Below are 27,902 nucleotides of genomic sequence, written 5' to 3'. Positions count from 1 at the left end.
TCGGCTCAGGTAATGATCTAGGGGACGTGAGATCAAGCCCCTTGGCAGGGCTATACACTGGGCTTGGAGCCTGCTTGGGATTCTCAATCTCTCTTGCCCTCAACAACTCCCCATTCTTAAAAAAAAAAAAAAAAAAAAGAAGAAGAAGAAGAGTCCACCAGCCTCTGATCTTTGTGATTCTCCTAAAAGAAATCACTGACACCCAGACCCTGGAACCGTCCTGTGTGGATGGGAACAAATTCAATGTCCTCCAGGGGTCAGAGGAGTCCACCCAGGACATCTCCACACAGTGGTTTCCTTTTTGTCCCGCCACTGAAAAATACACGGCCCCCAACTGCACTAACAGGAAGAGAACAGAGCCACAAGTCAACTGAAAGGAAGAGAGAAAAGAAGGCATTTCCCCCTACCTCTGGCAAAGGGAATGAAGGTGGCCAGAAGAAGGAAGATACCTTTCTAAGTTAGTTCTTCTAATTTTCATCCTGACATTATTCAAGGGAAGTCGTCATGGGCACATGGAAGGACAGATCTTTGTTTTGAAGTCCTTTACCCCCTCATCACTCACGGAAAGTAGTAACAAGCCGTTAACAAGCAGAATGTCTCATCTGAAATGCAGGAGGAAGGAAGTCCGGCCCCAGGAAACGCCTCTCCCCACCAGTGAAGGACTCGGCCAGTGGTCAGCATGAAGAAAGTAGATGGCTCCTCAGTGCTGTCTCTTGGTGGTGGGGTGGGGGTGGGGGGGGGTTGGGCAATATAAAGGACTTCTACACGTGGACTTGATAAAAACTTTGTGTTATAAAATGTTATAAAAATGTGTAAAGCAGTCACGGGAATTGTTTCGTTTGATCTCTGCACCAAGGATTTAGGGCCTGCAAAGTGCAGGAGGCATGTTTTTTATGCTGGCCGTTTTAGTATTCATGTCTCCTGTACTGCTTTCTAATAAGTTAAGAATGAAACGGGAGGCTGCGTGCAGGAGTGAGAAATGCAGGGGAAGCAGTACTGTAAAATAAAAAATGAACGAAAGTGCATCCCAACTTCCCTTCTATTGTTAACAGTCGAGAGAAAAACAATGCCAATTTTACTGTTACTACTTAACATTTTACATTGACAGAAGGACTTTACAGTCATTTTTACATGTTATTTCCCAATACTTTTTCTGCGAGAGACCACGGAGCTCCGTCACTATTCTCAACATTAATTATATAATGTTATATTAAATGATTTTTCCAAAGGGGCAGATAAAAATGCAATCTGTGTCAGCATGTTACCAATACAGTCTTTTCAGTGGGAGTAATTGTTCTCTTTGCTGTTTGGGTAGACCAGACCGCTGACTGGCTGGCGGTTGGATTTTGTTTTCTTTTATGTCCTGTCGATCCATTTTCTCCCTTCTACTCACCCTTCTCCGTTCAATTTATTATTATTTGTGTACCCCTTAAACTGTGATTCTAAAATATCACATAACAGGGTAAGATCCAAAGAGAGTAACGACGCCTTTCCTTTGCATTCTTCTTTGTTATCTGATTCGGGTAAGCCATGTGGTTCCCATAACTGGGTTTCTGTGCTCCTGCCTGTGGAATGCCATCTTTCTCGAAGGAGCGTGTTTATGAAACAGGCTGCGACATCTGTGTTCAAGCTACATGGGCAAAGGATTCTAAGAGTCAGAGGCTCTAGCTGAGTCAGGTTTTAGGTTTTTGCTAGTTAGTTTATTTGTCAGTTCCTATGGGGATGGCCATTTAATCAATAAGCAGACCCCAAGCCTGGCCCTGTCTGTTAGCATTAACGGTCACCCACATCTCCCTGCCAGTAAGTTTAGAGGTCCTTCAGGGGCAAAAGAATGACAGTGGGAAGCTCTGCAATCCCTAATGTTTCGCTGGATTTAGGGAGAATTTGGATTTTTTTTTTTTCTATTCCAGTAAGAAACATTTCTTCCTTTATTGTTAGATGGCCCGAATAGCGTGGAAATCTGTCCGTGACCGGTCCTATTTATTAGCCAAATAAGATGCCTTAATTAAAAAATACATACCTCAGCAGAAATCATCCAGATAAACTATCTCTCTCCAACAAACCTGGAAAATATGCCTTCACTTGGGGCCATGTAGTCACAGCCCAGCAGGTAATAAACTCTATTTTTTAAAGTATGAGTCCCAGGGAAATCAAGAGTGTAAGTGGAGTAGATATTTATTTCAAAGCTGTAAGCCTGCCTGACTATAGAAAGGAGGTTCGAGATCTTTGAGTATGCTCCCATTATAAGAACTTTTCTATACATTCATGTCTTTATTTTCTTCCATTTCAAACCTGGTGAATGGAATCGACAGACCATCATTTATCTCTCCTTCTGAGTCTGTAGATTACCACATGCAACGTAGGAAAACTACGGAAACTAGGTTCCTGGCTCCGGGACCGCTGGTCAGAGTGCTGTATCTGTTGCCCTGTAATTGGTCTCCCCTCTGCAGGGAGAGTTTGAGTTGACACACCTCTAGGGTGTAAAGGTCCACACAGTCCTTGTCCTCAGAATGGTGGTGTTGTGATAATAATGGCCATGACACCTGCAGTTGGTTGCGCTCACACTATGTGCTAGATGACTTATAAACACAATTTTATTTAGAAAAATACTCCAACTGTGCTGACAAAATGAAGAAGCCACGACTTGGGAAACTGATATGTCTGGATCAAGGTCAAAGACATGGGTTTGAACTCAGGTCTGACTGTTTCAAGTTTATGCCTTCTTACCACATCCTTCTAAGTTAAGGTGAAAAATTTGAGCAGGGTGAGCCTACGTTCCCTTTCCCGTCTATCCCTATTGTCCCAGCATAATCAATAGGTCCCCATGTCATGCTCTGAAGTGTCCCCATTTGGAGACTAAATGATCACTCTGTCCCCAAACAAGCTTTCAAATGAACCTAAGACTTTTCTTAGAGTATTACTCATGATGTTTTAATTAATCCTTTTGCCTTTAATGAAGGGCTTCAAACCAGTAGCAAACTGGGCCTCGCCTGGTGTATGTGGGAAAGCAGATGGGTTTGTGAATGCCTATCACTTCTTTTGCTTCTATGTCTCTGTCCTCTCTCTTCGGGAATCTTTGTCTTTCCTCTTTCTTCTCTCCTCCGCCTAGCATCCGTGTCTTATTCTATGTAAGCTTTCTCTAGTGATCAGTGTCAGATAATCGATTCTTTGGTTTTACTTTAAAAATACAGCTTGGTCACTCATTCAGATGTTCAAATCTCTATGAATGGTTGATATGAATGGTCCTTTTATCAAAAAAGAGAGTGAAAACCATTTTAAGGATCTGTAATTTATTTTTCTTCCCTCCTTCTCCTTAAGCTTCTCGCTACTATCCCCCCACTTCTTTCGTAGTGTATGGGTGTCTGGGGAGCTTCCTCGTCGCAGATCCTGGACAATGCTACCAGCGGTCTCACCGGGGTAAGCCAGCTCCGAGATGCATTATTTCAAGCACCACCTCACATGTCTTTGCGTCTCTTCTGCTCTTATGGGCAAACTGTTGTCCTATTCCTATTATTTTAAAGGGCTTTTAGTACGAGGAAAGGAAATGATTTTTTTAAAATCTGATAAAACATATAACTGCTTAAAAGACACATGCCATAAGAAAATCTAACTTTCTCTTTTGTTGGTTTTAAATGTATGGCTTTGATTTATGGATCAAAATTACTCATTTATTATTTTATCTATACAGCTCTGGGCAATTTTGACAGTTAAAATTTAGTTTTATTGACCAGTGCAGCCACTGTGCCCACGAGGGGACCGGAGCACACAGCCTGCTGCACTCAAGAAATGATGATTTTTGATTCCATGACTGAGTCAGATTGGGAATCGTAACCGATGTAACAATAAGTTCCAAATCTCAGCGCCCAAGGCAAGAGGTTTGCTGTAAAACACAATCACCCTTTCAGGGGGTGCGGAAGAGACTGTTGGGTGGAAGTTCGCAAGCACAGTGGAATGCAGCTGGGACAGGCCGCGGATGTCTGTCCATCCACACTGTGTGGCTGTTGCTACCGCTCTATCGAGGGGCCGGGTTTCTCTAAGACCCAGTCCCACAGACTACAGGCGAATGAGCAGAAAATGTCTAAAAGGCAACATGAACGTTAGTTACAAAGACAATGAATGAAACACCCCTTATGATGTGAGAAAATTTACTGGGGCTATTAACCAACCTTCCACTTTTCGGTAAGCAAAAAAAAAAAAAAAAAAAAAACCCAAAACGGAGGCATTTCTTTCGGAACATCTCTGTGACCCACCCCCTCTGTGTCACAGAGACACAAACTCTCGCAGGGCTTTGAGTCCAGTTTCATTTACACCCATTCGTTTACCAAATGGGCCACCTCTGCAATGTTAATTTAGTCTTTTACTCCAAATCCCCTGTGATACATAAACAGACCTCCAAAGGGTAACAAATCAATAAAATGTCTAATTTGATTAGCCATGTTTTCAAATTCATTGAGACAGCTCTAAGCGGAAATAAACAGGTGGGTAAATAAAGAGAGAAGGCCACTCACTCGTGAGTATTTTCCATGTCTTCTTCTCATCATCGTAGTACTGAACCAAGTTGCTGGGGAGCCGGTCCGGCCCGGGAGGCAAGCCTCCGACCAGTAACAGCATTTTCTTGTTAGAGCGAATTCTTCACCCAAAACAAAAGAGGAGATGAATAACCACATTATTGTAGAGCCTTTTTAGTGGCGACGAAATCATAACCATCAAAAGAATGTTCCTTGCTTGCAGATTTCTATTTCATTTTTTCCTGTTTCTTCTCCCATTCATGTCTCAACAATTTTTTTTTGAACCAAGCAGAAAAATGATCAGAAGAGCAGCATATCCCCATACTCATGGAATAATAAGCTCCCTTTATGCAATTTGTTAGAGGTTCATTCTAGAACGACCTTTTTCTTATATTATCCCTTTAAATCATCACTCTTTACAGCTGAGTACACATGAAATGCTCTGGAGTTGTACTAAGGTTAAGCATTAAAGTTGCATGTCAAAAATCGTATTAGTCAAAATCATTATTATAAGCCATTCTCCACTCAAAGAACCTTGAAAAAATTAAGGTTATGCAGAGAGTTTGTGAGCCAACTCTTTAATCACCCAGGGAACTTTGAATACCAGTTTGGTACAATTAGTTAGCACAGGGCTAACTGGGGTAGGTTAACCAGTATCTGGGAGACTTTTTGTTTGTTTAATTTAGCTGAGACTTCTGCCTTTATCTTCTTTCCAGCGCCCCCCCCCCTTTCCTGCCCCAGCACTCTCCCCCACCCCCCCCATCCCTGGGCACCACTGGCGACACAGCAGCACCAATTGGTAAAAATGAGACTGTGAGGTTGTTTTGAGCCTCCCCAGAGTGGAGCCCTGCCAATGCTTGCCACTGATCCAGCGGCATGAACCTGCTCAACTGTGCAAAGTCACTCTAATTCCCTCCCTCTGTTTTTCTACCTTCTCCCCCAGGGGGCAACCACTGAAAGGAGTGACTACCCACCCATCAAGAGCTGGCAATTCGCTGCTATTAACCGTGACTGTGATTCCCAGTCTGCCTGGCAGCTCCTGAGAACAGGCCTGCAACGTCTCATATGCAGTAAAAGCTGTAAGATGCACCCTGGCCGGCACACTCGACCTGATGGATGTGCGATCCTCAGGAAGGCTAATGGATTGAGCACACTTGCGATTGGAGCGGGGACGGGAGGGCCAGACCCCCACGAGAGGCCTGCTGATTTAACGGTCGCTTTACATATAATTGAACTTTTCATTTACCTGAAAGGCTGAAGGTGGTGGTGGAAGAAAGGGAACAACCATGACGGAAGGAAAAAAGTCAATAAATACAAAAAGGTCCCTCTTAAATATTATCGCGACCGATCGTGGGGGCTCTGAATCTGTTAGGACGTATTCAGCCCATCGTTCGGATTCCAGGACGCTTGGCAAAGTATGCCCTTGTGGAGAAGCACTGTTTGTTGGTTAAGAACCTAACATTCGGAGAGTTAACTTAATACAGTTAATGACATTTCCATGGGAAGGAAGGGAACAGGAGAATTCCTTTAATGAAACTCTGGTGCCAGTGAATGCATTGTCTATGCCTCAGCAGAAAAAATGCCTTCTGGAGGAACTCCGATCAGGGAATTATGGATAGGGGGAGCTGGACTTCCAGAAGAATGCCTAATGTAATACCAGTTTGCAATATTAATTTTGTCATGCACAAAAAGCCCCCTTGCTTCTTTGAATTTAAGGTACCCATATGTACTCATATGCCTTACAGATCAGTGGTTGGGAAATAAAACCGGAATCTAACAGAAGAGAGCTCCATACTTTGAGGATTTGGGTGATTGGGGTGGTTTGCTAAGAGGGGTGATGGAAACTCAGTGTCGTAAGTAGCTTTCTATTAATTTGAAATGAGAACATACGTCATTGATGTTCTTTGTAATTTCCTAAATGCACGGTTACAGGACTAATAGAGGACTATTTTATTGTTGTCATTTTAGTCCAAATAATCAACCACTCGGTGAGTCTAAAACAAGTCAAGATGAGAGCAAGTACTCTTTTTCAGGCCGCTGCTACTGGGTACCCTGTGGAGATTTCTCCTGTTCCAATAGAAGGTGCCACTGTGGGGTTGTCTTGCTGTGACACCTCTACCTGCTGCCGGACTGCGGAGGCGGCAGACAGGCCGGGCCAATACCTATGCTTAGACGGGAGAGGAAAGGACTCAGGGCGGTGATAGTGGGACCGAAGCAATCTAATTCAATCTCTGTTTTGACATTTAAATAAAGGTACTGCTTTTAAAACATGTTTCATGAATGACAGACGGAGAGGAATGAATGACTTAATGATGCTGGGTAAGGTTGTTTCATTAATTGATAAGGCCAGCTTCCCGGGACAAATCCACGTGGGTGATTTTCAACGGCAAATGAGACGGACCATCTCCGGAGATGACGACAGGATCTAGAGTCTTTGTTCTCTCTGCCCAAATAGCCACTCTCTGCCATCTGTCCTTTAAGAACTGGCCGGAGACTACCGAGACCTAAGCCACTGAACATTTGGCAAATGGAAACAACCTTCACCCCTGCCAACAGTGAGAGGATTCAGAGAGCTAGCTAGCTAGCCTAGGAGCCACGAAAGCCTCCACATAAACTAAGATAAATCTCTAAACCATCCAGCCTCCTCAGGGAATGTGATGAAGAATTACATGGAAGGAAAGGAAACTCTACCTCCCTTCCTCATTGGTTGTGTGTTTTCTGTGAAGGAACCGTGTTTTAAGGTCATCATGTATGGCCTTGTAGTGAGCGAAAAGACATTTTAAATCTTGGATTCCTATATTCGTATTATCATTCATTCAACTCAGTACGGCATTTCCCTTAGATTATTTTGTTTCTAAAGCTTGTGTCACTCAATTTTCTAACTCAGTATCGACATTACTTAAGTCTAAATAAAGTTTAAAACGACTTTGTGAAGGGGGCACCTGGGTGGCTCAGTGGGTTAAAGCCTCTGCCTTCGGCTCAGGTCATGATCCCAGGGTCCTGGGATCGAGCCCCGCATCAGACTCTCTGCTCAGCAGGGAGACTGCTTCCTCCTCTCTCTCTACCTGCCTCTCTGCCTACTTGTGATTTCTGTCTGTCAAATAAATAAATAAAAAATCTAAAACAAAACAAAACAAAACAAAAAAACCAACTTTGTGAAGGTGAATCACATAGAAACCAAAAGTAGGATAAAGCATGTGAAAAGTAGTAGAGGACAGAAGAAAGAAATAACACATAGATTCACAGAACACATGTGTCTTTCTCCCCATCTCCTCCATTGACTGTCAAAACAGCCTTAAAGCTACAGAAGTAACTCCATTTTAAAGGGACATTAGAAGGCTCCCATAGTAAAATAAAATGGCATAAAGAGTGTTCAGACTCTGGCCTCTTAATGCTACCAGGCCTATGATCTTTCTAAAATTCACGTTTATTTTTTTAAATTTTTATTTTACCATAACTTCTAATTAAGATCCAGATGGAGAAAAAAAAAAAAATCCAGATGACCAGGATTCTAGGGTTAATTTTCTTTTCCTTTTTTTTTTTAAATTAAGATTTTGTTTATTTGAGAGAGAGAGAGAGAGAGAAAACCAGCAGGAGGAGGGGCAGAGAGAGGAAGAAGCTGACTCCCTGCTGAGCGGAGCCCACCATGGGGCTTCATCCCCTACAACCCCCCCACACCCCCTCTACACCATTCCCCCACCCCCCACCCACGATCATAGCCTGAGCTGAAGTCAGATCCTCAGCTGATTGAGTCACCCAGGAGAGCCCTTCTAGGACCAGTTTTCTATTCAGCAGAGTAATTTTGTATAAATTACTTGGCTTTTTGGAGCCTCTGTTTTCTCATATTTAAATAGATTGATAGTATCTGACTTGCCTCTTCAAGGGGTTGTCATGAGGATTACATAAAATGATAAAGTGAAAGTTCTATGTAAACTCTAAGGGAAATTATTATTAATCTGTAGATATTGGCAATACAATGTGGGCTTCATTTCAACATACCAAACCTGATTAAATAGTTAAAAAAGAAAAGTAATCTTTTCTACTGAGATTCTTGTTGAGTTCATGTATATAAATACAAGCTAATTAAGAGGACTTCGCTACTCAGTTGTTATATGTTCTTAGAAAATTATCACTTTAATCATATTGGATACCTTTGGAGCCTTATTATAAGAAAATACACATTTGGACATTACATAAAACTGAACCTTTCTGGATCCAAATAAAGGGGACTAATAGAGATTACTCTATATTTCTTATTTCTTAAGAATAAAACAAATGAGAAAACCATCACATATTTTACTTTGATATAAATGCAATGTCAACTATTCAATTACTCCTAGAAAATAATACACGTGAATAATTCCTGTGGAAAAGCTTCCATTCTTTTTACCATGTGCAATTATAATAGTGACACTGACAATAATGACAGATAATAATGAATGTGTATTGGATATTGGAACCTCTGATTATCATGCTATTTATTTGATGTGTGTGAGCTTCAATTTGAAAACACCATGATAAAAAAGATACCCTGTGAACCAGAAAAGTAAAATTAGGAGATTCTGAATTAACTTGCTGAAGGGGGTTTCAATTATTCTTTCCTAAATGATTCCAGCAGAACCTTATAGGTTTAATTTTAGATTAGGAAAAAATCTACAGGTGTAGTCCTTTTGCAATAATTAGAGTTCCTTCAAATGGCTACCTGGTATACGTTTTAGAAATCATTATACCGATTTAGCTAAGGTGAATATGATCTCTTCAAATCTTTTAATACTTTAAAATACTCCTTTTACTCCTTTTTACTCCTCAACTTAGCACCACCTAGACCAAAGTCATTTTTTTCAAAGTAATGTGTTTAAAAGACAAGGAATTAGAGACAAAGAGCTTAGTATGTCATGATTCATAACGTTATTTAGATGCCTTTGATTTGGCTTCCCAGATTCTTGCCTAGAAAAATATAAGGTTAAAAAGGCAATGGAATTTGAAGGTCTCCTTTGTTCCATCTCAGTAATTGCCCAACATTTACCATGTGTCACATTTGTGCGTGTGTGTGTGGGGGGGAGCGCGCGCGCTCACATGCACGTGCGCGTGCGTTAGTGCGTGTACGCATGTGTGCTCACGCGTGCATAGGTACTTTGGTTCCGGGGATGAATGACTGAAGGATGACCTAAAACCTCCTGGTGTAAACAAATTTTTCATCATACTGGTGTTCTAAGTACGGTAAAGTCTCATTTATTTATATTTCAGTGGTTTGGAACTTTAATAATTGGGAAACAGGCCAGATAAAATTTACCTTTCTATGATACATGGAAAAAGTTTTCACTAACTAGATTGCAAGGAGAATTTTAACCTGTTGAAGGAATCAGGTGGACTGCTGGCACTTTAGAGCGACCTATGTACATTTTACAGATCACAGATCTTTTTCATTTATTTGTTAAGGAAATCATTCTGCAATCTTATAAGAATCATTAAATCAGCGAGTTAGAAGAGAACTTTGAAGTAATCTAGTTCAGTGACCCCCAAGCCTGGCGAGTGACCAGGATCATCTGAGGGGATTACACAATTCAGATTTTTGATACAGATTCTCCGGTCCTCACTCCCAGAGATTATGATTCAGTTGGGATGATGCCTTAAAAATTAACACGGTTTCACAGTTTTCCAGTTGATTCTAATTAGCATATAGCCAGGCTTGTGTTAACCGACTTGGTCCCTCTCCATAATGTAGAGATCTTTTTAGTATTTTTTTCCACAGGTAATTATTCTTATCATTTTGGCAATTTATAACAAAATGGACCTTGGTTTTTCAAATCCATTTGAAATATGGTTGAACGATGTTGGACAGTCGTGTTAAATATATCTTTTCTCTTTACTCTGAGCTGAAAAATCTACCCAAGTTTTCTAGAAAAAAAAAGATCAAGTGCCTATCTCTGAGTCACAGCAGCACCTTAAATATCGCAAGATAGTCGCCGTATGTCTTCTTTGTTGAAAATCCTCATTTCTTTCTGAGAAAGTTTCCATTTTCCCTACCGTCATACTCACTTCCTTTGAGAATCTCTAGACTTTCACTGTCCCCTTTTTAAGATGTGATCAGAATTGTGCACAAAATAACAAATATGATATGTGATACAATGTATATGTGTATATATGTAAGTGTATATCTATAAAATCTATACTTTAAGGCTTTCTAAAATTACAGTAGTCTTTTAGCTGTTACAGTGCAGGGTCAGGTTCCTCTTCAGCTTCCAGAGGACTATGAATACAGATTTAAAAACAAAAACAAAAACAAATGTTTCAAGCCAGGTTTTTCCTATCCTACATTTCTTCTGGTTAAATATTTTAAACACCAACATGTGACTATTTTTTTTTAAGATTTTTATTTATTTATTTATTTGACAGACAGATCACAAGTAGGCAGAGAGGCAGGCAGAGAGAGAGAGAGAGGAGGAAGCAGGCTCCCTGCTGAGCAGAGAGCCTGATGTGGGGCTCGATCCCAGGACCCCGGGAACATGACCCGAGCCGAAGGCAGAGGCCTTAACCCACTGAGCCACCCAGGTGCCCCAACATGTGACTATTTTTAAATGTTTTTATATCCTCTACTGATTTAGATATTTTGTTTCATTCACTTATAATTTAGCAGTTATTAACTGAGTTCCTACTATGTTCCAGGTACGGTTCTAAACACTAGAGTCAACGGTGGGAACAAGAGGTATAAATTCCTTGTTTCTCATGGCACTTACTTCCATTCTAGAGGGGGACATCTATTGGAAACATCATGATTCTAGAAGCAATTAAGTTGTTAAGGGTGTTAAGTCATTAAGGGCTAAGTTAAGGGTGTAATTCCAACAACTTGGGGAAGACCCCTGGCTTCAGCTTTTTTTTTTTTTTTTTTAAGAGAGTGAGCTAGTGAGCAGTGAGAGGGGCAGAGGGAGAGGGAGAGGGAATCCCAAGCAGGCTCTCTGTTCAGCACAGAGCCCAACGTGGGACTCAACCCCACAACCCTGAGGTTACAACCTGAGCCCAAACTCAGCCCATACTCAAAGGACTGAGCCACCAGATGCTCCTGGCTTTAACTCTTTTGAGATGAATGACCTTGGGCTAGGCTCTTTTCCCTTTTAAACCTTATTTATAAAATAGGGATAATGACGGAGTCAAGGCACAGGTCTTTTTTTTTTTTTCATTAAATTAAATAATATTCGCAAAGCACTCATAGTATCGCTAGATAAGTGCTATCATTACCATCCTCCTCCTCATTGCCATTATCAGTGTCAGCTATTTCTTTGTGTAATTTGCAGGTTTGACAAGCTAGCGGACTATGTCCCTATCTCAGTTTTATTACTTAAAAATAATAGTGCCGCATTTCCATTGTTTACATATTTTAATTATCCTAACTTGTTCTCTCTGAAACAATACTGACTCCTTGGGGTTTTTACTCTAGAGCTTTTTAATTTATATTTTATTTATATATATATGTAAATATATATATAAATATATAAATATTATTTATATTTATTTTTATTTATATTTTATTTATATTTTATTCTTTAAGAATATATTGTCTTTTTTTTTAATATAGAGATTTGATGGAAAAACTAAGCAATTTTGAAGTGGCAAAGTAAACTGTAGTAGATAATCATTGTCCCTTCCTCTAAACACCACGTTAATTTTAATGTAAGAGTCAGCCAGGCCTGGATTTAAATTTTTTTTCTGCCACTTCATAGGTTTATATCCTTGGGCTGGTATTCCGTCTCTTTAAGTCTTAGTTGCTTCATCTGTAAAGTGGGGATGTTGTGAGGGTTAAGTGCAATGGAAAAATGAATGGTTGTTACTTGTGAATAAAACCACCTTCCAGAGCCAGTCACTTTAACAAATGGAAAGTACTTCGTGCTGCTGCTGCCTCCTTGGAAATGAGTGCCTCTGCTCGGTGAAAGGAGAGAAAAACGGGTACCTCCGACATAATCCAGTGCAGAGAGGCTGGAGAAGATCGGAAGACGTTATGATTCAGTCTCATCATTTTCCGATCTCAATGGACTTCACAAAGCCTATGATGGCTTGGCATTTTACACAAGCAGTGAGTGAATGGGCAATTTCACATCCAGTCTGGGAGGCAGGAAAAGCCAGGGAGACACAAATTCCTAGGGATTCGCCGATGTAATGATGGGTTTTGGATTTCCATAGGCCATGAAATTGGTGGGGTTTGGAACGGTTTTACCAGATCTGGGAAGACCACCAGCAGACACTTGGGTTGCATATGGAAAAGATTTATGTAGTTCCCATGGTAATCAATCAATAAATGGTAACTATTATTATTATTATTATTATGCATAATTATTAACCTTACCAATCATTCATGTGAAAATCACTCATTGGAATTTGGCTTTATCTGATATTGCTTAGAAGGCTTTCAGAAACTATAGGTTTTATTTATAAATAGTCAGAATCTTTACTGCATGAGTAAGTTTCACAAAAATATAAAACCATCGGGTTTCCTACAATGGTAGGGACTCAGATCTCATTAGTAATTTCAATCTGCTCATTCTCTGGGCTGCAATCTCTCTGCTAAGGATGTCGCCAAACCTTATCAAAGTCGCCAAGTTTTACGATAATCTTGATTCTTTTTCCATTTTCTTGCTATCTCCGATGTTTTGCTAAGTCCTGTAGGATTCTAGAGCCGTAATGTTTCTTTAGCTTATCTCTATATTCCAGTCAAACTGCTAATATCCTGAATTTGCCGGGTTGGCTCTTTCCTGAGCTGATGGAGGAGTGGTGTCCCTGTTTTTTGTGCTCCTGCTTCCGTTGACTCTACCCTCCATAACTTTGTCAAATAAGTTTCAGCAAAGTCTGGCGTTACTGATCAACTACTTCAGTCTTCTTTTTAAAAACTATCAAAGAGTTCCCCCTGTTACCTATCATTTATGAGGTGCACATTCTCCCCACATTATAACTTCCATTTTCTCGCTCTTTCTCTCTCACAGGTAAATGCCTTGCTTGCAGTTCTTTTCAGGGATAAAAGAGTTTCTGAGTTAAGGTCTGAAAAAACTTGAAAGAGGAATTTCAGATGGAAACTGCTTAGACCATGGGGAAAAGTAAGCAGAGGAAGATCCTGAATGGTTGGCCAGGAGGAGACTTTGAAAATCAGCTAGCCTTCCCTAAACTTCCACCTAGAATGGTACCCAAAAGTCCCCAGAGGAGAGCTGCTACCCTTTTCTTAAATTTTTCCAGAGAAGTAAACTCCCTTGAGAATTTGTTCCAGCTGATATGCTGTTGTATTTAGGTTTCTTTATCATAGCTGTTCTTGGTAATTACACAGCAGCCTTCATCGGAAGAGCCTTTAAATAGACCTGATAATGTCTCTCTGAGGTAGGTAAACACAAAGTATCATTATCCCCATTTAACAGATGAAAGAATAGAGGAAAAAGGGCTTGGGCGTCTTTCCCAGTGCCTCAGGATGGGTTTTATTTCCTCTATCTCACAAAGGAAATGTCTCTAGGGTTTTCTCACACCCCCTTTCTGTGATTCTCAGAGTCAGGAATAATTGGAAATGCCTTAGCTTCCAATCTACTGACATTGGAGCTTCCCCACTTCCTACCACCACAAGCCTGGCTATGCAGTGACCGGAGAGTGGTTAGTCATATACAATATTCAATTTTTGTAAGATGGAAGTAACTTGATGATTTGTCTTGATCATATCGTAAAGATAATTCATGCTCAATGAGAAAAATTCTGACTAGACTGAAGAGCAGAAAGGACTTAGTATACAGTAGGTGGTCAATAAATGCTTCTTGTATGAATGAAGTAGTGATAAAAGAATGAATGGGTGAAAAGAGTCACTGGTAATCCCACCTTCAAAAGATCATTACTGACTTTTTGTCATCCTTTTTGTTTGTTTTTGCTCATTTGTTTTAAGGTTCAGTCAGTGAGTGTGGTGATGAGGACATCAGAAGGCAAAAGGGGAAGAGGAAAAGCCATGGTTTCTGAACTATAAGGTGGCAGAGTCAGAGAGTAATACTTTGGGCAACAGTCTTATTGACAAACACCAGATCTAACCTGCCACCTTTACTCTGCCCTGCCCCAATGCTTTTGTCTTTTATGCCCCCTTGAGCAGGTGCAAATAATCAGGCTAGCTGTCGTCCCACCACCACATTCATGATTTTTATTGGATATCCCTGTTTTTCTCTTTGCTCTTCAGGACTATTATTGTCTCACAGAATGGGAGCTACCTGAGATAGAAAGTTTACCACACACTATGATATTATTTAATATTTTGTTTAAAACTGCTCACTTAAAAAAGTGAACCCCATTCTGTCTTAGTGGTTCCCAGTGCTGTGAGGCTCTTTGGGATCCCTTGGGAAAGCTTTTACAAAGTATCTAGGATGGGACAAGCTCTCAGAGACTCTGGTTTAATGACTGAGGGTGGGGCCCAGCGCTGTTTTTTTGCTCTTTTTTGTTTGTTCCTTATAAGCTTTCCATGCGATTCCACTGTGCGGGCAATATTGAGAATTACTGCTCTAAGCAGTCATATTTATGACTTATGGACTTCACAGGTTAATTGTTTATTTCTAATACATGCTCAAATTGAATCTAATACCTAACTTAATTATTACAATAAATTTAAAAATGGTTTTTTGTGTGCTATCTGAAATTGTCTCCCATCCTACCCGAGGAAGGCAAACGTAGTTGAGGACACACTATAACAAGCGGAAGAAGCCTGGACTTTAAGATCTGAACCTCTGAAAACCATCTTGTGTTCCACCTCTGCTATTGCTTACGTCCGGCCGTGAGGATGTCCACTCTTTCTGGACCACAGCTTTGCACACCACAATTCTAAGTATCTTCCCGTCCCCTCACTCCTTGCCTGAGCCCCTGTAGCATGCCGGGGTCTTTCGTGATTTCTCCCTGGCATGTACGAATTCCAGGCACTTAGGAAATGTGACTGTGTCTTCCTGTATGTGGATGGGGCAGTCTGCAGCTGCTTTTGCCATTCTCTCTGGGACCAAAGCGGTAGACTGGCTCATAATGGGAGAGGTAGATGTGACAAGAAAGCTTTCATCTGAATCCAAGAAACATAGGCCTCTCCCTTGGATCAAAAGCCTTCAGGGCCACAAAAGGGCCATGTTTATACTGTACAGAGCACTTCACACTCCATCCGTGGTCCTCTGCTTCCTGGGGGACCATGGCTCCCGGCCAAGTTTATACTCACTGCCTTTCCCCCCTCCTTCCACACCGCCCACATTAAAGCTTCCTTTAGTAACTAGAAGCAGTTGAATATCTTCTTTGCTTGATTACCTATATAATCCTTAATTCTAATACCTAGTACTTAGTGCCTTTCTTCTGAAGAGCATAAATTGCAACGGAAATAGCATCTCATTAATCCTCCCCGCATCCCTGTGAGGAAGTTGAGTGGCAAGTATTACCTCCTGGACTAATCCTCACGCCTGCAAGTGGGACACAGGATCTCACCGCTCACTAACACAGATGCTTGCTACCGAACGGGCTGGCAGGGACAACCAACGTTTGTGCAATAGGAGAGAAAGCTCTTCTCCTTGTTCAAGAGAGAAGTGGTTCTACACAGCCTGTCACAAAGGGGCCACTGAAGCTCTGTGCAGCTTGGTGACAAAAGGAGATAAAGCAGCACTTTCGCGTTAGCGACGGACTCATAAGTAATGCCTGCCTTTGAACTCCTAATAAAGCTCAATTATTAGACTATGCTGCCCCCTGAGAAGTAATCTCATTATGGAGACTTCTCTCTCTCCCTTTCTCTCTCCGGGCACCCATCTGGCTGACTTTTCCAAAAGATAGTGACTTCCTGACCTGGGGAGACTGGTACCTGCTGCACAAGAAAAAGTGCAGAAAGACGCGAGGTCACAGAATAACGTTGAAAATTCAAGTTCAGGATATCACATACCCCGCTACCATGACTTGTCGCTGAGGGTCTAGGACATAACAGTCAAATCAATCTATTAATGGAATCAGCATCCCAAAGAAAGTCCAGCCATTCTGGATGATGCTGAGGGGGACCATGGCCAGATCCTACCTCCTGATCTAGAGCCTGGTTTTATCCATTACTCTGAACTCCAGGGAGAGATTTCTTGTGGGGAAACTAGAAAGCTCATTCCGAGGAACCGGAGCCAGCCTCCTGCCAAGCAGGCTGTTTCCAGTTGGAGAGACACTGCAGGAGTGGCCATGCGGGAAGACAGTGAGAAAAGTTAGTTAGTAACCGAATATATCATTCCGGGCTGCTCTTGGAATATTCATGGCAATAAATTAGTGTCCATCTTCAACTCAAGCAAAGGGAGTTGCAGCTGATACCTTCTGAAAGGGCCCAGAATTGGATTTGAGGGGAAGAACAGGCCTATGAAATCATCCCGGGGTTAAGATTAATGAAGAAGGTTACCCTTACTTTTGGACAGATAAGCAGCAAGGGACAGAGGCAGGCCGGGGGTGTGTGTGCTGTGGAGACAATGAGGTGTGGCTTGTGGGATCCAGCTTAGGGACACCCTGCTGCTCTGGGTGAAACAAGGATCTCTGATTCTCCTCCTCTTTTCCTCTCTCTCCCTGTGGGGAGCCCGTTCTTTCTGTTCTTTTGCTGCTTCACCAACCCTGGAGGGGCTAATACTTAAGTAAACCCTAACTCCAGGGCTTTGGGTGGTTGAGAGGCTCCCCAGCGTTCCCCCTGGGAAGGGCCTCTGTCTGTGTGGAAGCCTCCCAGACACCCCCAGTCAACCAATCCATGACAATATAGGTTTCAATCGTCAGATCTTTGTCAGGCAGGAACAAATTATGCTGGGGAAATTGACCACATTCTCTGAGGCTGAACTGGGGAAACTCTACTGCGTGGCTTGCATTATTCTGAAAATTCCCTAGTGCGGTAGGTACCCCAATTCCATAATCAGGAAATAAATCCCTTAGAGTCTGGTAATTCCAATAACTTTCCCTGTGACTCATCCCCCCCTCCCCGTGTCAGTTTATCAGATTTCTTTTAATTTTGCAACATGTTTCCCTCAAACTTATCTTTCAGTAAATTACTGTTAGCATGTTCTCCCATCTTCTACCAATATGTAGCAAATTGGAAAGCAGAAGCAATTTTTTGTTTTAATCTCACGATTTTCAAAGTGTGGACCAAAACCACCAGTAGTATCAAGACTACCTGGGATGTGGCTACATATGCAGGTGCTTGGGTCCACATTCCAGATCAATTTATCTAGAACCTCTGAGGTAGGGCTAGGGAAGATATATTTTATTAAAAATCTCTGTTGTTGATTCTTAAGAGAACTACTGATTTAGGCAAGACTTTATGAGGCCGAGGGAAGAGGACATTTTTCTCTTCAAGCTTTGTATTACTGGAATAGCTATTAATATAGTGCTGACTTGGATCATTGCTCAGCTGCCTATATAACTTTGCCCTATAGAGCTAGTCGAAAAGTAACAATTCAGTTACCTTCCCTAACCTGTTTTCTAATTCCCGGATCCTATTATTAGCTCTTGTTATAAACTGAATCGTGTTTCCCCCAAATTCATATGTTGAATCCTTAAACCCGCCCCCCCACACCCACTGTGACTATACTTGAAGATTGGGTCTTTAGGAGGTAATTAAGGTTAAATGAGGTCATCAGGGTGGGGCACTAATTGATAGGACTGGGGTCCTCATCAGAAGAGGATGAGACACCAGCAATCTCTGTCTCTGCATACAGAAGAAGGGCCGTGTGAGGACACAGAAGGCTGTTGTCTGTAAACCAGGAAGAGAGGCATCACCAGCAACCAACCCTGCTGGCAACTTGACCTTGGACTTTCAGCCTCACAGAACTGTGAGGTAACGAATTCCTGTTACTAAGCCATCCAGTCTGTGTTATTTTACTATGGCAGCTCAAGCTGATGAATACAGCTTTCCTTACAACTGTCCAGCCACCAGGAGCACAGGGCAGAAAGAAACCGATGAATCCCATACTCACTTTCCAGAACTGACACTTGAGAAGGAGCCCTCTATGGTGAAACATGCGTAACTACCTTGAGAAAGGGTTTTCCTAATTTTACCACAGAATAACTCTCCTGCCATCTACGCTCTATACAGAGAATTTGGACTGTGGGGAGGGAGTCTCCTTATTTCCTCCTCTGCTTGGTGTTCGAATCCTGTACGTATGTAGTAAGTGTAATGGATAATGATGTTTCAGTGGAAGAAGGGCTGCCAGGAGGGATAATAACAGACACAGCTAATTGAGAGAAGTGATTCACATCCGCTTTTGTGGCAGACTCTAATTAGTGTCTATAAAAGCCACAGACATGAATTTCTTTGTGCTTTCACAAATTTTCAATGTTTCTTCTGCTCTGAGACTCTACAGTCTCCTTCCATAAAAAAATGTGAAGCATTTTCCAGACACATCTTTCTGAGTTGAGAATTATTCCTTCTAGGTCAAAAAGACTATCGTTTTCTGGAACTTGGGCTCTCAGTTTGACTAGGCTGATGGAAGGCTTGAGGGGCTCCTCTCTGGACACGGGGTGCCCCTTCGTAGGAATAGAGTTTTACTTAGACTACTTGCTGCTGGTTTAGTTTGCTGATTTCTACGTCTGGAGAAATCTCAAACCTTGAATTTTTTGAGTGCATTAGAGTGATGTTTACATATTTCAGTTTTGCTTTGTCTGCTTCCTCTCTTTCCGAGTTTTGAATATAAGAATGTCTGAGGGACAGTGGAAATTTGTTAGCTTCCAGAAATACTGAAGTGACTGTCTAGAATTAGTACCTTCTCTATGTGAGTATGACTTCCACGGAGGGAAGAAGATGCCTGCCTTTTAAACATTACACCAATGACTAATTTAGAGAGGTTACCTGCTGTGTTGGAATCTGTTGGCAGTGCATACTAGAAACTATAAAATTATCATATACCTTTGATAACACTTTGTATCTAGATAAAGAAATCCACATTAAGATTCTTACCACTTTGCACCCAGATCTACGATGGAGTCGTAGATCTGGAGTTGCCTTTGTTATGTAAGGGAGATTGTAAACCTTAACAGAAAGTAAACATTTGATTGTTCAAAGAGATTCATAATCAGATTAGAAATTGTCCATCCAAAAGCATAAACACTAAGTTTAGGAAGTGATTTGCTGAATGTTCTTCAATATCCATACACTCAAAAGAATAGTTAGTGAAATAATATTATGTAACCTACTATGAGTCATAAGGGTAATTTCTTGTCAAGAGTAGCAGGTATTTTTTTTATCCCTGAGGAAAAATGCCAGGAGACTGTAGCAAAGGAGGATGAAAGTGGGCAAGTTATTCTCATGTCAAATTTAGCTTTACCGTGGCAGAAACTGCCTTGGTGATATGTGTCGTGAAGACTTTAGGTGAAACCCAGCCATCACCGAAAATCCTGGGCTGTCCTGTTCCCTGCTGATCCTTGTAAGAAACACTTTTGCAGCCCTTTCCAATTGAGAGCAACTGTTTTGCAGTCTTGTTTTCTTTTTACATATTTCTTCTTCTGCAGTGGCTATCATGAGTTATTATCGTCTTGCCAACCACAAAATTTCACCTCATTCCATAATCTTGGCAACCAAAGAATTTTACCTCCTTTCCCTAAAATAAATATTGTATAAACACAATTTGAATAGAAATGTCTTATGTACCTCTAAGAAAATTTAAATAAATTATTTAAGTCATTGATTTTTTTAAATAAAGGTTTTGCTAAACCAAGTCTCAACTATTAGTTGAGAAATATAATGCCTAAGCCAACAAAGCCAGAATAATCACATGGAGAAGAAAACAACAACAAAATCGACCACAGATATTGTCTCTGTCACATCCAACACTGAAGAGTTTTAGTAATAGACATAGATGTCATTCAAAAGTATCTTGAGAGTTTTCCCCTGTATAATCTGCATGCATTTTCTTTTCATTTTTATCAGCCACAACAGCCAATTTCTGCAGAAGATGGGCCCTGGCTGTGATCAAGGAGCCACAGGAAACACTACTAAAAATCCTTCAAAGACTCATAATTCAATAAGAAAAAGACAAATAACCCACCTAAGAGATGGCCAAAGGATTTGACTAGGTATTTTTCAAAACAAAACCAACAAACGAAACAAGTGGCCAATAAGCACATGAAAAGACCTCGTTAGCCATTAGCGAAATGCAAACCACAGTGAGCTAGCACATTATGGCCATGATGTGGTCAAAAAACAGACAACAGGCGTTGGCGGGGAAGTGGAGAAAGTGGAACCTTTATAAACTGCTGGTGAGAATGCAAAGCAGTGCAGCTGCTTTGGAAAACAATCTGACAGTTCCTCAAAAGGTGAAACATTTGTTCATTGTCCACTGATTACCCTAAGACCTGGCACTTCCACTCCCAGGTGTATCCCCCGAAAGAAACAGAAATGTAAGTCCATACCCAAACTTGTAGAGGAATTGCTTATAACAGCATTATTCATAATAGCAAAAAGTGGAAACAACCTCAATGTCCATCAATTCATGCATAAATAAAATGTGGCCTATCCAAATGATGGAAAACTATTTAGCTGTAAGAAGGAATGATGTACTATTACTTCATTCCTTCAACATGGATGAACTTTGAAAGCCTGATGCTATATGAAAGAAGCCAGAAAAAGGACCACATATTGCAGGATTCGATTTATCTGAAATGCCCAGAACAAACAATACTATGGGTCTCTGGAGACAGGAAGTGGATGAGGGGTTGCCTAGGGCTGGGGGGATGGGCTAAGGCAGGATGGGGTCTAATTGTCTACAGATAAGGGGTGTTTTGGGAAGGGAGTGATAGAAATGTTTTAAAGTTAATTGTGCTGATGGCTGTACAGCTCTGAATATACTAAAATGACTATTTTACACTGTAAAAGGAATTGTATATTACATAAATTATATCTCAATAAAGCCATTCAACGTGAATCTACCATGATTTTTCTCACCTTCCCAACTGCTGACATGGCTAGACCAAGAGGATGGAAGCGACATTGCCTAAGCAATGTCCACTCAAAAATGTAGAAAATGGAAACTTTCAGCAGAGACATTACCACTATCAGAGCAGCACTTGGGATTCATGCTATGATAATCCAGCTCTAGAAGGAACATATTGTATGGAATTAGGAGTCCTAATAAGGGAACAGAAAAGCCAATTAGATATAAATAGAACTATTCCCGTAAAAATAAATGCTACCCATTATATGGTATTCACAGCCAGGAACTATGTGAAGTGTTGTATGTACATCCTTCCAACATTCACAACGGCCTGAATGAAGTGGGTATTATTATGTACAGTTTGTAGATAAGCAATCTGAAAATGAAATTAAGTAAATCACCCAAAAAAAGCCAGCTTGTAAGTGGTCAGGATGGGATCTGACCCACATCTGTGTGACCTTTAGGTCTTAATTACTCTGCCATAGAACTGTTTAAGACTTGCATTATAACATAACTGCTTTGTTGGTACCTCCCCTTATACCATTTCCTCTCTCTTATTCATATGTGTATATTTCCTAGCTTTACTCTGTAGTCCCTACCTATAAATGTCATTTTGGAGGGAACGCTTGTGAAAACCTTCAAACAGGGAGATTACAGGGATTGCCACTGACCCTAGTGGTACAGTTGTCATAGTAACCAATCCACCCAATTGGTCTCTGCTAGGAGGCACACACTTCTGCCTTCATGTAATACACCAATATTGTCTGGGATCCTTCACAGTATCAATGAACCCCTGTTGACACATATGAGAAAGTCCTCGTGTGCGTATTAAAGCGTTAAAGTTTTTCCTTCAAAGTTTCTGTCTCAGACGCACAGATTTTACGTTCTCGCTTCTCATCCTTTCCATTTGCCCTGGATATTCTGATACGGTTGGTTTCGAGGCGGGGGGGGGGGGGGGCAGCTAAAAATCCGGGCCAGACAGTGGTCTGCTGCTTTTTTCTAAGTGGGATTTACAAATGTGATTATTTTCTTCCTGGCTAAAAACTGACCCTCCCAATGCAGTAATTCCTTACTCAGTGCCAGACTGGGAACTGTTGACTGTCCCGCTCCCATTCCCACATACAAAACAGATCTTTGGCTGCTAAAAACACATCTCAGAAATCACTGTACAGAAAACTCAAAGCGGGCACCGAGCACCACGCACTGTGTCTGTGGATATACACATCCACCCAGCCATGTGTTTCTACAGTGCCCCTACATTTGCAAGGACTCTTTCTTCTCTAACATTGGTGCTGTCTCTCTTCCTCCTCCTCTCCATTTCACGGGCCTCGCCTGTCTTCAGAGGCACCTGAAGGCACATAAGGCAGGGAAGTGAAACCGACTGTAATTCTTCAGTTCACTTCTCTGCAGCCTCCGGTGAGCCAGTCTCCATACGGTGGCCCCAGCTGAGCTGTGGGGAAGCTCGGAGAGTCCCCGCGCAGGTGTCATTTACCACCCCACTCACAGGAGCCCTGGGAGCCCCAGGACCTGACGTATGTACATGAGGGGCTCGGGGACCCCAGAAAAAGGAAGCCTCAAAGCCGGAGTTAGTGAGATTAAAAAGAAGAGGGGGGTCTCCTCTACGAATGGAAGAAACGGAAGGGTTTTACATCTAAAAAGGCCATCATCTTCCCTTTGAAGAATTATATATAAATTACTGAGAGCAGTCAGAAAGTCTTATTATCCCACTTTCTTCTAATGCCCTTGTGTTCACCTTCGGGTTCCTTCAACTTTGTTCATCTGGTCTGAAAACTCTCTAATTCTGTGCTCCAGTGAAATCGTATTTATACTCGCGTTTTCTTGATAGGCAAAAATGTATTCAGGTAAACTTGACTTATTGTATCTTTGAAAATTAATAAGTCAGTTCTAAATAGCATTTTCTATGTATACAGTTTTCTTCACTGTCTCAGCCTGTCCTTACCAAAATCCTGGCAAGTAGAACTCTAATTATTAACCCATTTTACTGATGTGGGGCTCAGCGAAAGTGAATTTGGGACACCTAGTTAGGTTTATGATTTCAAAGGCAGTGTTTCTACCATACTATTGCTTATTTTCTCAGCTCAAATTAAAAAAAAAAAAAAAGAAAAGAAAGCTCATTTTTCCACTGTGGAATTCAGCCATGTAGTGGATAATCCTAATCCTTAGCAGGGCCTACAACTTCCTGATTGATTTCAACAACCCTTCCCACCCAACCCCTGGCCACACACACTTTCTTTCAGTTTCTGGAAGGTACCAAACTCTTCTCTGCCTGGTGCTCATGGGCACACTCTACTGCACCCCGTGCTTTCCCTGGGCGACCGCCTGGCCTTCCTGCAAACCCATCACTCTGGATAGCTCATCTTTCAAGACCGCTTTGTAGAGAAACTCTTCTTTGGTCTCCCCAGGGAGGTTGCAAGACTCTGGGATATGTTACTCTGGAATACGTTATCTCCCAGAAGTTTGCTAATCCGCAGCATGTATTACCAGTCTGATTGATTTGTGCAATTCTTTATTCTTTTTCCTTACACTGTAAACTGCACAAAATCAGCAATGCATTTTGTCCTGTTTAACTCTGTGTCTCAGAACCTAGCTCAGGGCTTGGTGGATGATAGGTTTATGTTCAGTACAAACGTGGGGGATAGCTCACAGCAGGACTTCTTGTGGCTTTATACTGCAACGCATTGTCCAGAGTGCCCACTGTGGGGGGAGAGGGTGCGGTCATAGGCATGGATTCAGAAGAGCCGCCTTGCTTCTCAGGTTCACTGCCAGTTCCAATTATATTGAAAATTAAGATGATTTTACAAGGAATGCAGCTATATTTTCATCTCCTCCTATTGGAACAGCAGACTGTCCCCTTTGAACTCTGACACTTCTGAAACTCCTGCATTATCTAGCTTAAGGACAGAGTTTTTAATAAAACATCTTAATTAACTCATTTTACAAATATGTACTTGCTGAACTGAATTGAATTATAGGAGTGAAGATACCATGATTGGACTTTTTCTTTTCCTTGGGGAAACAGTCTTTTTTGTTTCTTTTAAGGACTGGCTTTTCTCTTTTCAATGGAACACCATCGATAACCTTGTAAACTATATTAGTTGGGTATGTAGTGACTTAAATGCTTCTAAATTTGTACTTCTTTGTACAACAGATAATTGAACACCTACTCTCCAGGCTCTAAAATTTCCTTGCCCATCTTCCTGTACTGCTAGTCCTCTTTTTCTTTCTTTTTCAGATGGTTTTATTTTTAATAATTTCTTTGAGTTCCCATATTTCCTTGTATTTCCCTTACTGCTGCTTTTTCTTCTTTTTTCACTTCCCTATGATTTATTTTCTCTCTTTGCATCATAAACATTCACTATTTTTATTTCCTCACGATTGTAGGCTTTTTCTAGTAACTTTCTGCTTTAATTCTAATGTTGCCAACAGTTCTAACCGTATTTTCATTAATATTATTTGTGGCTAGATAGGCCGTTTTAATATTCACAGTGAAATAGATATATTCACTGTTTCTTCTATGCTACAACTGAGGGTTCTTCCTCTGGTTAGCTCGTTCTCCTGCCCATATCATAATAGTGTTGTGTGTGGGGTATTCTTTTTTAAAAGAAATCATCATTAGTAATTCATGCATCATGAATTATCTTGGAAGTTAATGGAAAGGACATAACAGTGAATATATTTTCTGAAATTCTAAGTGAATGACAGAAGGTATAAACATTTATGGCATAACAATTGTTAAAATGATTTTCTTGAAACAAAATATAAACAATAAATTTCCAATTAGAGTAACCTTATTTTATGTTATGAGAGTATACAGGTATTTTTATAATTTTGGCTTCTACCTGTTGTATTTATCACCTGTAAGTTTCACCAACATGAAGGGCTTTCTATTGTCCTCCCAGAAACAAAGCTGATACCACTCTAGTATTCCACCAGTGCACAGAAATCTAGGGGAAAAAAAAAATCTCTTGGTTTAAATTCAAGCTTCTAGGCTTTGTTTTTTGTTTGTTTGTTTGTTTGTTTTTATTTTCACAATTATTTTCCATAGTTAAATTGAGAGTTCTTATTTTTACTGATTTATTTAAAATATATTGGCTCAACATATTTTTAGTAAGTTAATTTTGTGGCGAAAAAAATCTCAGCAACCCCATTATATAGCCTCTTAATCTCAGAACTAATAATTAAGTATGGTAGACCAATGGCAAAGAATTTTGGCTTTCCAAAATATTCCTCTCACTCCTTTTGTTCCGGTGGGTTTAAAGAAGCATTAGAAAGTTGTAACTTTTAATCTCTTCTGTGATGTGGTAAAACAAAGATACGGAAGTTGTAGATTTGAGTATGCTTTCTGTATAAGCCATATCTATTAAATACACTTACAACCAGGGAGTATTCTTCAGATGATGACGACAGACTCCCAACTCAATCCCATCCATATAATTAGACAAATTATTTATCTTCCCTGAGCCTCAATTTTCTAATATTTAAAAAGAAGAGAAAAATGTTACAAAGACTAGAATATGAAAGTAAGTAATATGTTAAGCTCACAGAAGTCACTCAACAGTGACAGTTACTATTGTGGTTGGTAAACAACACTGTATGTGTGTCGATCATCTTTAAAATAACCTCCATTTTTATTTCAACTTTGGCTTTGTCAATTCACACTTAACTGACCAAATCCTAAGTGTCCACCTCAACTATACTTAATACCAATATTAATTCAAACTGAGCTCACATTTCTAGATCAAGGTCAGGCACCTGATCTACTGAGGGAGATGGACACCTAAACCAAACCTACAACAGCAGGAGTGTTCCTCCAGAGGTTACTCATTTTGGAGAAGGCAGGGAGGTACTACAGATGTACTCAGTCCAGCTAACTCACTTGGAAGTCAGGAGTCCTGACAACGCGTACCCTTTGATCAAAGCAGCTGGAGATATGGGATGGCATTTAGAAAAATAATTGTTCATGTGTTCATTTATGTGTTTTGATTAGTCTGCTGGACATGTGTCTGTCAATCTTAGCAATGTGTTAAATATACCTGACTAATTTCCTACTAGAAATCATTAAAATATCATACAAATGATATTTAAACCTCTTCTGAATAATGACCAAATCTGTGTTAGTTGTTTTCTTTATCGTACACTTGAAAAAAATGAGCAGCTTGTTCACTTTTTAAATTAATTACTCTTTATTTTCCTGAGATAGCTATTTAAATTCTTAGGCCTTAAAATGTAAATTTGAGATTCTAATTTGGAGTTGGTAAAATTATTGAGACTTGTATTCTTTCCAAGCACAGGCAGGAAGATCAATGGGGTTCTTCCCACTAGAATAAGGACAAAATTTTGTGTCCATTTTGCTCATTGATATATCCCAAGTGCCTAGGACAGGGGTTGGCAAACTAGGACTCACCGAACAAATCTGGGATGCCTCCTGTTTATGTATATGCCCTTCTTCCTGAATGTTTTTTACATTTTCAAATGGTGGGGAAAAAAATCAAAAGGAGAAGAATATTTCATGACATGTGAAAATTATACAAAATTTCAGTGCCCATAACTGATGTCCTGTTATAACACAGCCATGCCCATTCATTTACGTATTGTCCTGTTTTTGTGCCACAAGGGAAGACTGGAGTAGTTTTAACAAAGATTGTGTGACTCCTAAAGCCAAAAAGAATTACTATTTGGTATTTTACAGGAAAAAAATTCTGACTCCAGGCCTAGAACAAATACCCTTCCTTAACTTCTTTTAAAGTCAGACACATTAATATTTAACCCTCACAAGTTTCTTTCCAAAAGGATAGCCTTAAGTCTATATATAATACTAAGGATGATCACTAGATCATGTCCTAGCACAGAGAGGCTCATAGCAAGAAGAGGAAAACTGTGGATGAGAACACAGACTCCAGAGCCACAATGCCCAGGCTCAGACTTTGGTTCTAACCCTAAGCAGCTGTGCAACCGTGGGCAACATGCTTAACTTCTCTGTGTACCAGTTTTTCCATCTATAGAATGAGGCTAATGCTGGCACTCATCCATTAGGGCTGTTTGACCATTAAATAAGTTAATATTTGTAAAATGCTTAGAAGATCCTCTGGTATAAAGTAGCTGTTGTAAATAAAGCGATTTATTTTTTTACTTCATTTTTAAGTTAAGAAAATGGAGATACTTGGAAATTGGCTAAGGTAATAAGTGAACTTCAACATGTTCATAAATACGGAAAAAATACAAGATACGAATTAAAATTTGAACATGTCTACTTTTGTCAGTAAATCCTCTAAGCCAATACAACACATTAATATCTGCTCTAATTGCCTTTTGATTGTAGGATATAAATATTTGGTTCCCATACCTGTGATATAATTTTGTAATCAATGGTCCTGTTTCACATAATAAACAAATTGTATTCTGAATGGTTGGGTAACTTCTGATACAAAAATCTAACTACCTAACAACTTCTAATCTGAGGGTATCAAATTGATAT

At 40.4% G+C, this 27,902-nt stretch overlaps 1 protein-coding gene across 1 annotated transcript in view; it reads right to left on the bottom strand.

Annotated features, from left to right (window-relative positions):
- Nucleotides 1-27,902, bottom strand: part of KLHL14 (kelch like family member 14) — a 97,804-nt gene that overhangs the window by 64,163 nt on the left and 5,739 nt on the right. The window contains exon 3 of the mRNA XM_047698031.1: nt 4,509-4,630. Coding sequence (XP_047553987.1) covers nt 4,509-4,630 — 122 coding nt within the window. The remainder of the gene's footprint in view (nt 1-4,508; nt 4,631-27,902) is intronic.

The sequence above is a fragment of the Lutra lutra genome, chromosome 12 (assembly GCF_902655055.1).
Source record: "Lutra lutra chromosome 12, mLutLut1.2, whole genome shotgun sequence".
NCBI lineage: Eukaryota > Metazoa > Chordata > Mammalia > Carnivora > Mustelidae > Lutra > Lutra lutra.
Note: the sequence above shows the minus strand (reverse complement) of the source record. Positions and strands in the feature narration are given on the sequence as shown.